General features: G+C 42.4%; 2 protein-coding genes across 2 annotated transcripts in view; both read right to left on the reverse strand.

Moving 5' to 3' along the window:
- Positions 1 to 7,321, reverse strand: part of LOC138951416 (calpain-5-like) — a 36,331-nt gene extending 29,010 nt beyond the window's left edge. Inside the window, exons 1-2 of the mRNA XM_070323024.1 lie at positions 7,299 to 7,321; positions 6,922 to 7,102 (exon numbers count right to left, since the gene is read on the reverse strand). Coding sequence (XP_070179125.1) covers positions 6,922 to 7,102; positions 7,299 to 7,321 — 204 coding nt within the window. The remainder of the gene's footprint in view (positions 1 to 6,921; positions 7,103 to 7,298) is intronic.
- The window catches only part of LOC138951418 (calpain-5-like), a 46,370-nt gene that overhangs the window by 1,900 nt on the left and 31,268 nt on the right, over positions 1 to 13,202 (reverse strand). Inside the window, exons 5-6 of the mRNA XM_070323025.1 lie at positions 6,922 to 7,102; positions 5,714 to 5,782 (exon numbers count right to left, since the gene is read on the reverse strand). Of these exons, the coding sequence (XP_070179126.1) occupies positions 5,714 to 5,782; positions 6,922 to 7,102 (250 nt within the window). The remainder of the gene's footprint in view (positions 1 to 5,713; positions 5,783 to 6,921; positions 7,103 to 13,202) is intronic.

The raw sequence follows: 13,202 nt of genomic DNA on the forward strand, positions 1-13,202 counted from the left end.
AACGAGCCTGTTTAGTGCGGTAGTGGTTGCGCTGTGCTGCATAGCACGCTTTTCTGTACCTCTCTTCGTTGTAACTTTCTGAGCGTGTTTTTAATCCAAACATATCATATCTATATGTTTTTGGAATCAGGAACCAACAATGAATAAGATGAAAATGTTTTTAAATCGATTTCGGAAAATTTATTTCAATCATAATTTTTTAATTTTTAATTTTCAGAGCTTGTTTTTAATCCAAATATAACATATTTATATGTTTTTGGAATCAGAAAATGATGAAGAATAAGATAAACGTAATTTTAAATCATTTTATTAAAAAATAAAAGTTTAATTACAATTTTCAGATTAATTTTTAAGCCTCCAAGCTGAAATGTAATACCAAAGTCCGGCCTTCGTCGAAAATTGCTTGGCCAAAATTTCAATCAATTTTATAAAAAAAAAATGAGAGTGTGACAGTGCCGCCTCAACTTTTACAAAAAGCCGGATATGACGTCATCAAAGACATTTATCGAAAAAATGAAAAATAAAGTCTGGGGATATCATACCCAGGAACTCTCATGTACAATTTCATAAATATCGGTCCAGTAGTTTGGTCTGAATCGCTCTACATACACACACACACACGCACAGACAGACAGACAGACAGACAGACACACAGACACACACACACACACACACACACACACACACACACACACACACACACACACACACACACACACATACACCACGACCCTCGTCTCGATTCCCCCTCTTTGTTAAAACATTTAGTCAAAACAAGAAGAAAGAAAACAAGTCGCGTAAGGCGAAAATACAACATTTAGTCAAGTAGCTGTCGAACTCACAGAATGAAACTAAACGCAATGCAACGCAGCAAGACCGTATACTCGTAACATCGTCAGTCCACCGCTCACGGCAAAGGCAGTGAAATTGACAAGAAGAGCGGGGTAGTAGTTGCGCTGAGAAGGATAGCACGCTTTTCTGTACCTCTCTTCGTTTTAACTTTCTGAGCGTGTTTTTAATCCAAACATATCATATCTATATGTTTTTGGAATTAGGAACCGATAAGGAATAAGATGAAAGTGTTTTTAAATTGATTTCGACAATTTAATTTTGATAATAATTTTTATATATTTAATTTTCAGAGCTTCTTTTTAATCCAAATATAACATATTTATATGTTTTTGGAATCAGCAAATGATGGAAAATAAGATGAACGTCAATTTGGATCGTTTTATCAAAGAATTATGTTTTTTACAATTTTCAGATTTTTAATGACCAAAGTCATTAATTAATTTGTAAGCCACCACGCTGAAATGCAATACCGAAGTCCGGGCTTTGTCGAACAATACTTGACCAAAATTTCAACCAATTTGGTTGAAATAAGAGGGCGTGACAGTGCCGCCTCAACTTTCACGAAAAGCCGGATATGACGTCATCAAAGACATTTATCAAAAAAATGAAAAACACGCCTGGGGATATCATACCCAGGAACTTTCATGTCAAATTTCATAAAGATCGGTCCAGTAGTTTGGTCTGAATCGCTCTACACGCACGCACCCACACACACACACGCACACACACACACACACACACTGAAACACACACACACATACACAAACACATACACACACACATACACCACGACCCTCGTCTCGATTCCCCCCTCGATGTTAAAACATTTAGTCATAACTTGACTAAATGTAAAAAGAAGAAGAACAAAACAGAAAGAAGAGGAGGAACAAAAAAAAAAAAAAAAAAATAAAAACAAAAAAAAAAAAAAAAAAAAACAGTGACGTGATAACGCTATTAGGTACAGAAAGAATGAACATAACGTCAAGCAAGTTTGTAAGAAATAACAATCGTGTCGTAGCATCTGTCCAACATGCAGGTTGTAAACAATAACAATCGTGTCGTAGCATCTGTCCAACATGCAGGTTGTAAGAAATAACAATCGTGTCGTAGCATCTGTCCAACATGCAGGTTGTAAGAAATAACAATCGTGTCGTAGCATCTGTCCAACATGCAGGTTGTAAGAAATAACAATCGTGTCGTAGCATCTGTCCAACATGCAGGTTGTAAGAAATAACAATCGTGTCGTAGCATCTGTCCAACATGCAGGTTGTAAGAAATAACAATCTTGTCGTAGCATCTGTCCAACATGCATGTTGTAAACAATAACAATCTTGTCGTAGCATCTGTCCAACATGCAGGATGTAAACAATAACAATCGTGTCGTAGCATCTGTCCAACATGCAGGTTGTAAGCAATAACAATCGTCCGCAACACCGGACAGTTGCTTACAACCTGCATGTTGGACAGATGCTACGACACGATTGTTATTGCTTAGGGTTAGGGTTAGTAAGTTTGTAAGCAATAACAATCGTGTCGTAGCATCTGTCCAACATGCAGGTTGTAGAAAATTTAATAAAGAATGACAATCATGTCAAACGTCATGCAAGTCGACAATACAGACGTTGCGGGGAAGACGGGACCGACAACGACGACAGAACCGAGACAGGTGTGTTGTCGCTCCGCGTCATCGCGCGCACCCACACTAGTAGCGTTTGTGGGGAGAACGGGCGCCAGTGGCCAGGAGAAGACAACTCCTGGACACCCGAACGAAGGATTTTGATCCGACGTGTAGAGACAAAGCCCCTCGGGGCATGTTTTATTGTATTATTCGTCTTTCACCTGGGTCTGCCAGGCCTGTGACAGCTGTTGCTGTTGCGTTAGCCCATAGGTATCTGAGCTGGGTGTACTGGGTATGTGTGTGTGTGTGTGTGTGTGTGTGTGTGTGTGTGTGTGTGTGTGTGTGTGTGTGTGTGTGTGTGTGTGTGTATGTGTGTGTGTCACGATCTAGTGACATAGACCAAGAAAGTGTCACTCGGTGGGGTGCCTTCTCTTGGTCAATTGTGACAGAAAGCGCCTGTGCGTGAGTCGGGGCTATACGGCAGAGTTTTGCTGACAGCGCAGAGCAGGGAGATTGTGCCGCACGGATTTTTCGGGGGTGATTCTGCTTGCGAGGCAGAATTGTGGATAGCTGAACTTGATATGTGACAAGGTTAGTCACGTGTTTTTGTCAAGGTTGTCTGTCAGAGACATGATAACTGGACACTTGACAATCAGCGGCAAGAGGAGAAGGATCGGTGTTTTTTTCGTCCATAGAGTTTGATGGTTTTCATCACGTCTAGATATTTTCTTCTATCTACGTGCCGTTTCTGCTAGCACAGATAGGGCTCTATTGGAACTTCAACGAGATACCACCTGCTCACAGTTACATGTTTGCTGAGGACGAGTCGTCAATTTCTCTTCGCCGTGTGGGGAACACTCTGTTTCACCGCATAAAGTAGTCGGCAAGAGGTTGGATGTTGTGTCACTGTTGACGAACAGAGGCCATTCCAGGGAGGAAGCGGGTTTTGCTTCCATGAGAGTGCTACATTCATAGGCTGTTTGAGGTAATAAATCATTATTTAACGCTGTTGACGAGTCTGTGTTTGTGGAATGAAATACTCTCTGTTGTTCTTTCCAGGTTAGCGCATAATTTGCTCTCTGTGACGCTAAAATACTAATCTGTATATGGTTTTTGCAGATAGGGAGAGAAGGACGGAAAACGGCTGTTTTGTTGTTGTGAAAAGTCCATTTGTGCAGGCCCACGTGCTCGATGAGATATGTAAAGATGACATGTTTAAAGGTGGAGGGTGAGGGGTAGCTGACATGTTTAGTGCACCGATGCTTTCTGTTTGCAGCCTTGCTATCTTCTGACGGCTGCCTTTTGCGGGACACTGCTAGCTGCAGACACTGTAACCGGGACCGGACATAACCAGCGAACCGGCTAACCAGCTAACCAGCGGACCGGCTAACCAGCTAACCAGCGACTGGGTGCGGCGCCTGATGCCTCCACAGTTCCCTGCTTCGTCACCACGCTAACCAGCACTTCATTCGACGGAGCAGTTGTGGAGGCTAAAAAGACTAATTACAGGCCGTCCACCCAGTGACCAAAGAAAGCTAAGTGCACCATGTCTTTGCACCCCGTTGACCACCGTTGTCATTTTTGCTGTCTGTGATTATATTCGAGTAGTGACAACGTGGGGTGTGTGACACCTGCATTAATTAGCACTTTTGAGCAGAACAGTCGTATTTTCTTATCTTTACACGGGATCAGCGTGTTACTATAATTTTCTATGTTCTAACTGGCATTTTGTCAGTGACCACGGGTTTTTTACGTTTTGTGAACGTAAAAGAACATATTTTGAGTGAAGTCTTGAGGGAGGTGGCGAGTTGTTACATAAACAGGCGTCTGAAACTTATACTTTTGTTGTCTCTATTTAATTGTATGACAGCGAGAGTGGGTCGTGGTGTGGTTAGTTAGTTAGAAGTAACTAACCGTTTCATAATCACCTTAAGTGATATATTGAAACGTGACACTGTGTGTGTCTGTATGCGTGTGTTAATGTGTGTGTTAGGGTTAACCCGAACAGAATTGAAAACACCACCCAAACACCCTTCAGTCGAGGAAAAACGATCAATGTATGCATTCGTACGGCCCCGACGTAAAAAACACCAAATTTCGCCTTCACAGACGTTGTCTCACCACGCGTCCCGGACCGCAGCGCGGAAAAGTGACGTCACTCTAGTCTTGGTTTTGAACTTCGTACACGTCCGTCTTCTGCACAAACAGTTTATAGCGGCTTCTTTGCAAAGACTTGTGAGCATCTGAGTTGGTACCCGACAAAACAAAATGTCAATCCACGCCTATAAAAGATGTATTTTGTTCTTCTTCAAAAGCTATTTGCAAAATGAACAATCTATACGTCCATAACACACACTTTGATTAAAGTGAACTCGACTTAACAGCAAAGACCAATTTCTATCTTCCGTTTTGACGACGAAGACAAATTGCTCCTTTTCCAGTGGGAACGGCTCGCAAAGGCCCCGTCCCGGCTGTGTGAGAGGGGAAAAAAGGTCACCGTCACTTGTCGTCGTGTAGAGTTGTCGGGCGTCTTTCCCCGCAACGTTTATAATAACAATCATGCCATAACGGCATACAAGTTGACAATGACAATCATACCATAACGGCATACAAGTCGACAATGACAATCATACCATAACGGCATACAAGTCGACAATGACAATCATACCATAACGGCATACAAGTCGACAATGACAATCATGCCATAACGGCACACACGTCGACACTAACAACCGTGCCATAACGGCATACAAGTCGACACTAACAATCATTCCATAACGGCATACACGTCGACAATGACAATCATACCATAACGGCATACAAGTCGACAATGACAATCATACCATAACGGCATACAAGTCGACAATAACAATCATTCCATAACGGCATACAAGTCGACAATGACAATTATACCATAACGGCATACAAGTCAACAATGAGAATGATGGCATAACGTCATGCAAGTCAACAATGACAGTCATGGCATAACGTCATACAAGTCAACAATGACAGTCATTGCATAACGTCATGCAAGTCAACAATGACAGTCATGGCATAACGTCATGCAAGTCAACAATGACAATGATGGCATAACGTCATGCAAGTCAACAATGACAGTCATGGCATAACGTCATACAAGTCAACAATGACAGTCATTGCATAACGTCATGGAAGTCAACAATGACAATGATGGCATAACGTCATTCGGGCAACTATAACGACCACGTCAAACGACAGCCCAACCTGCGGGTTGTAGAGAAACTTGAAGATAAATTTCTTCTTGTAAAAGTCAGCCTGGTTGGCAGGCTCAGGCTGCAAGAAAACAGTACAACACACACACACACACACACACACAAACTCACACAAACTCACACACATACACACATACACATACACACACACACACACACACACACACACACACACACACATACACACACTCACACACACACACACCACACACACACACACACACACACACACACACACACACACACACACGCCACACACACACGTACACGCATACACGCTATGTTGGTTTCTAAAGAACGTACGTACGGGTTGCTAAGGAACATATCTTTCGGTTTCCAAGGAAGATCGTGCGGATTTGCTTGGAAAGATACCTGCTGGTTTCTAAGTAATATACATACGGGTTGCTAAGGAAAACATCTGCGGGTTTCTAAGGAATATACCTGCAGGTAGATAAGGAACATACGTGCGGGTTGCTATGGAACATACCTGCAGGTTGCTTAGAGACGTGCATGCGGGTTGCAAAGGAACGTACCTGCGGGTTGTTCATGAAAATACGTGAGGGTTGCTAAGGAACATACTTGAGGGTTTGGTTTAACAAAACAACAATTACGAAATATGGGTTTTCCAACATCAAAACCAAGTCCAGCGCAGCAGACTGAACTGGCACGTCACTCACAGTGATACAAAGCGTGCCAGTTCAGTCAGCTGCGCTAAACTGGGTTTTGATGTTGGAAGACCTGTTTTTCGTATTTGTTGTTTCGTGTTCACATTTCCATACCACCCAAGCGCGTTGTTGCTTTTGTACCAACATTTATCAATAATTGTAATATTCATTTGTGTTGAAGTGTGCAAAATGCTGAATTTTTACAACTATACTGAAAAGAGATATTACAGTTTAATCATTTTTTTCTGAAAAGTTTCAGTTCGTCCAAAAAACTCGTCAAAACGCCATGATATTTTACACACTCTTTTGCAATTGTATTAACAATATTCATGTCAAATTTAAAAGGAATACAACAAGCCATTACCAAACTACGGGTTTTTTACCCACATATCCCACACAAAATGGTGGGGGGGGAGGGGGGGGGGCAGAGAGATGATGACTATCAGAGACTTGCCAAATCAATGCTCCTGCTGCAGCAATGAGGGTTTCTTGGGGGTTTCTAGGGAAAATACCTGGGTGTTGCTAGGGAACGTACCTGGGGGTTGCTAAGGAAGGTGGCACTCTCATAGTTGCCTCCCCCGTTCCTGCCCGACACGGTCCACTGGCTGTGCCAGACGGCCTCGCTCCACGACTTCTTGGTGGAGAAGAACGAGGTGTTGACAAAGTGGCAGATGTCGATGTGGGTAAAGTACTTGGCAAAGTCCTCAAAACGCATCCTGTAACACATACACATTATACATCATGTAACAAACATTATACATCGTGTGGTGGAGAGTGGCAGATGTCGATGTGGGTAAAGTACTTGGCAAAGTCCTCAAAACGCATCCTGTAACACATACACATCATACATCATGTAACAAACATTATACATCGTGTGGTGGAGAGTGGCAGATGTCGATGTATGTAAAGTACTTGGCAAAGTCGTCAAAACGCATCCTGTAACACACACATTATACATCATGTAACACACACATTACATATCGTGTAACACACACATTATACATCCTGTAACACACACTTTATACATCGTGTTGGGTTAGGGTCGATGTCTGCTGATTTATCAACAACTACAATCGAAAATTGGAGGCTTTTGCTCCCTAAATAACTGGGAAAAAATCAACATGAATTTTTTTTCAGAAACATGACCCCGCTGTGACCCCAAAATGTGACGGATTGAAACCCAACTTGGGTCATGTCGGCTAATTACTGCTATCTTGATTTCAACCAAACTTGGGTCATGTCGGCTGATTATTGCTATCTTGATTTCAACACAACTTGGGTCATGTCGGCTGATTATTGCTATATTTTTTTAGGGTTAGGGTTAGGGTTTTAGGGTTAAGATACTCTCAACGTCCATGTTTGTGTCCACGGTCGGACGAACGCACGGCCGTCCAAACGGACAGACACGGAATAATACTAACACCACCAACAGACAATCATAATACTAACACTCACCACCAACAAGGAGACAATCATAATACTAACACTCACCACCAACAAGTAGACAATCATAATACTAACACTCACCACCAACAAGGAGACAATCACAATTCTAACACTCACCACCAACAAGGAGACAATCATAATACTAACACTCACCACCAACAAGTAGACAATCATAATACTAACACTCACCACCAACAAGGAGACAATCATAATACTAACACTCACCACCAACAAGTACACAATCATAATACTAACACTCACCACCAACAAGGAGACAATCATAATACTAACACTCACCACCAACAAGTAGACAATCATAATACTAACATTCACCACCAACAAGCAGACAATCATAATACTAACACTCACCACCAACAAGGAGACAATCATAATACTAATATTCACCACCAACAAGCAGACAATCATAATACTAACACTCACCACCAACAAGTACACAATCATAATACTAACACTCACCACCAACAAGCAGACAATCATAATACTAACATTCACCACCAACAAGCAGACAATCATAATACTAACACTCACCACCAACAAGTAGACAATCATAATACTAACACTCACCACCAACAAGGAGACAATCATAATACTAACACTCACCACCAACAAGGAGACAATCATAATACTAACACTCACCACCAACAAGCAGACAATCATAATACTAACACTCACCACCAACAAGGAGACAATCATAATACTAACACTCACCACCAACAAGTAGACAATCATAATACTAACACTCACCACCAACAAGGAGACAATCATAATACTAACACTCACCACCAACAAGTACACAATCATAATACTAACACTCACCACCAACAAGGAGACAATCATAATACTAACACTCACCACCAACAAGTAGACAATCATAATACTAACATTCACCACCAACAAGCAGACAATCATAATACTAATGTTAGGCGCGTTTGATCGATCTGCGCGATCGCGCGATCGCGCTGCGCGTTTGGTCGATCAATCAAACGCGCACACATCGATCGATGTGTGCGCATTTGATCGATGCAAAGAATAGGCTACAAAGAATACAAGAATCGTTAAAACGCGCAGCTCTTATACTTGCACAAAGTACGTCCCTACCACACACACACATCGCACGCCGGAAGTGAAAAGTTTCAAATACAGGAATGTTCCGAAATATACCCCAACAACGTTTTTGATTTGTTTGCTGTCAGGCCTCTCAATCTTTCAAACAGTCTCTCTTTCTCTCTCTCTCTCTCTCTCTCTCTCTCTCTCTCTCTCTCTCTCTCTCTCTCTCTCTCTCTCTCTCTCTCTCTCTCTCTCTCTCTCTCTCTCTCTCTCTCTCTCTCTCTCTTATGATCTTATTCTTATATTACTATTATTGCGTGTGTCTGCGTTTCATCATAAAAAGTTTGTTCCTATGTATTCCCATTTCGATTATAACCATTTTGCTTAGATCAGGACTAGCTGGAAGAAAGGTCCTACGGACCTAATGCTATCTTTCCTGTAATAAAGTTCTATGTTTCAATGTTTCTCTCTCTCTCTCTCTCTTAGTCTCTCAGTCTCTCTCTCTCTCTCTCTCTCTCTCTCTCTCTCTCTCTCTCTCTCTCTCTCTCTCTCTCTCTCTGTGTGTCTCTCTCTTAGTCTCTCTCTCTCTCTCTCTCTCTGTCTCTCTCTCTTAGTCTCTCTCTCTCTCTCTCTCTCTCTCTCTCTCTCTCTCTCTCTCTCTCTCTCTTAGTCGCTCAGTCTCTCAGGATCTCTCTCTCTCTCTGTCTCTCTCTCTCTCCGAGCTTAGTCTCAGTCTCTCTCTCTCTCTTCTCTGTCTCTCTCCTCTCTGCTCTCTGTCTCTCTCTCTTCTCTCTCTCTCTCACACACACTTTCTCTCTCTCTCTCAGTCTCTCTCTTAGTCTCTCAGTCTCTCCCCCCAATCCCTCCTTCCTCATCTCTGTCCATCCCTCTGACATCTCATGAAAACAGCTGAACTTTTAAATCATTTGCTATTAAAGGACAATTAAACACTCAATGAGCTAATACATGTGAAATGGATGATCAGGTGCAACCTCGACGCTTATACCTGTGATGTGATGTCTTTGAGGTAGTCTAAGTGTTTGGTACAATATAATCCCATTTTTTCTTCTTTTTTAAAATGTCTTACAAATTGTTGTTTAGACACTTATAGCTAGGCCTACTTCCGGTCATAACTTCCGGTCATTGCCAGCAGACGTGTGAGTGCGTAGTATGGTGATTTGTGAGACGGATCGTCCAAATGCGCAAGTATATAAGAGCTGCGCGTTTTAACGATTCTTGTATTCTTTGTATTGATCAAACGCGCACACATCGATCGATGTGTGCGCGTTTGATCGATCCACCAAACGCGCAGCGCGATCGCGCGATCGCGCAGATCGATCAAACGCGCCTAACACTAACACTCACCACCAACAAGGAGACAATCATAATACTAATATTCACCACCAACAAGCAGACAATCATAATACTAACACTCACCACCAACAAGTACACAATCATAATACTAACACTCACCACCAACAAGCAGACAATCATAATACTAACATTCACCACCAACAAGCAGACAATCATAATACTAACACTCACCACCAACAAGTAGACAATCATAATACTAACACTCACCACCAACAAGGAGACAATCATAATACTAACACTCACCACCAACAAGGAGACAATCATAATACTAACACTCACCACCAACAAGCAGACAATCATAATACTAACACTCACCACCAACAAGCAGACAATCATAATACTAACACTCACCACCAACAAGTAGACAATCATAATACTAACACTCACCACCAACAAGCAATTATAATACTAACACTCACCACCAACAAGGAGACAATCACAATTCTAACACTCACCACCAACAAGCAGACAATCATAATACTAACACTCACCACCAACAAGTAGACAATTATAATACTAACACTCACCACCAACAAGCAGACAATCATAATACTAACACTCACCACCAACAAGTAGACAATCATAATACTAACATTCACCACCAACAAGCAGACAATCATAATACTAACACTCACCACCAACAAGCAGACAATCATAATACTAACACTCACCACCAACAAGCAGACAATCATAATACTAACACTCACCACCAACAAGCAGACAATCATAATACTAACACTCACCACCAACAAGTAGACAATCATAATACTTACACTCACCACCAACAAGCAGACAATCATAATACTAACACTCACCACCAACAAGCAGACAATCATAATACTAACACTCACCACCAACAAGCAGACAATCATAATACTAACACTCACCACCAACAAGTAGACAATCATAATACTAACACTCACCACCAACAAGCAATCATAATACTAACACTCACCACCAACAAGGAGACAATCACAATTCTAACACTCACCACCAACAAGCAGACAATCATAATACTAACACTCACCACCAACAAGTAGACAATCATAATACTAACACTCACCACCAACAAGTAGACAATCATAATACTAACACTCACCACCAACAAGTAGACAATCATAATACTAACACTCACCACCAACAAGCAGACAATCATAATACTAACACTCACCACCAACAAGCAGACAATCATAATACTAACACTCACCACCAACAAGTAGACAATCATAATACTAACACTCACCACCAACAAGTACACAATCATATGCCTATACACGGAATAATACTAACACTCACCACCAACAAGGAGACAATCATAATACTAACACTCACCACCAACAAGTAGACAATCATAATACTAACATTCACCACCAACAAACAGACAATCATAATACTAACACTCACCACCAACAAGGAGACAATCAAAATACTAACACTCACCACCAACACGTAGACAATCATAATACTAACACTCACCACCAACAAGCAGACAATCATAATACTAACACTCACCACCAACAAGTAGACAATGATAATACTAACATTCACCACCAACAAGGAGACAATCATAATACTAACACTCACCACCAACAAGTAGACAATCATAATACTAACACTCACCACCAACAAGCAGACAATCATAATACTAACACTCACCACCAACAAGTACACAATCATAATACTAACACTCACCACCAACAAGCAGACAATCATAATACTAACACTCACCACCAACAAGTAGACAATCACGTGCTAGTGTTTATGACGCTTGAGACACACCCTTGCTTGCGCTGTTATTGTGGCACAGGCGCAGGGAAAAAGTATTTTGAAGTTGTAGGTCTACATTGAGTGATACTTGTCGAACCGGACTTTACCAAGCTGTCGATGTCGAAGCGGCTTGCTTCACCCCTTCAAGACCCCGAGAAGCGAGTCTGTCCCAGTGATAGCTTCAGTGATCTGGACCCTGACGAGATGATCATCACCGGCACCCCCGACATGGCGTCCAGTACACCCAATCCCAAGGGCAAGGCCAGTCAGGAGGAGCAGCGGCTGAAGGAGAAGCTCCAGACCTTCCTGAGCGACCCAGACCTCGCGAAGGCCCTCTCGACAGCAGTTGCAGCACAGGTGATCAGCGAGTTCCGCAAGGAGTTAGGCGAGCTGAAGGCGGAGGTGGCGCACTACAGGGGTGAGCTGGAGAAGCGGGACGACGAGATCGACCAGCTTCGGGACAAGGTTGACGACCTCGAGCAATACAGCAGGAGGAACTGTATCCGCATCAACAATGTCCCGGAGCTGGACGGCGAGTATACTGATAGCGTCATCAAGGCTGTCGGCAAGGCGGTAGGCGTCGAGCTCACCGACGCCATGCTCGACAGGAGTCACCGAGTTGGGAGGAGACCGGGACCAGGTGACACTTACAGCAGAGCCATTATTTGTAAGTTCGCCTCCTACAGGTTCAAGTCAGCTCTGATGAGGAGCAAGAAAACCTTAGCCAAGACCGATGCTAAGAAGATCCTCCCCGACCGCGCATGGGCTGCAGCTGGGACGCCGACCCAAGTCTTCATCAACGACGATCTAACTCAGGTGCGTTCTGAGCTGGCTGCCAAGGCAAGAAAGTTGAAGAAAGACAAGAAATTCGAGGAGACGTGGGTACGGGATGGGTAGCGCGGTAGTGCAGTCACCAGAGTGACCACCATGCGCAGCCTGCTCGCTTTGATATAGGCAACCTAGATGCATTGTCTCAAGTTTCCTCACATAGTGCGATGCATTGTTTAGAATATATTATATGTATAGTGACTAAACGAGTATCCACAATATAGCCTATATATACAATATATATAATATACAACATGCAGTAATACATATTAAATATTCTGCGCTTCTATGTACTATGTACTACACACTATGTTGATGATGGTTTCATGAGTA

The sequence above is a fragment of the Littorina saxatilis genome, linkage group LG16 (assembly GCF_037325665.1).
Source record: "Littorina saxatilis isolate snail1 linkage group LG16, US_GU_Lsax_2.0, whole genome shotgun sequence".
NCBI classification, from domain to species: Eukaryota; Metazoa; Mollusca; class Gastropoda; order Littorinimorpha; family Littorinidae; genus Littorina; species Littorina saxatilis.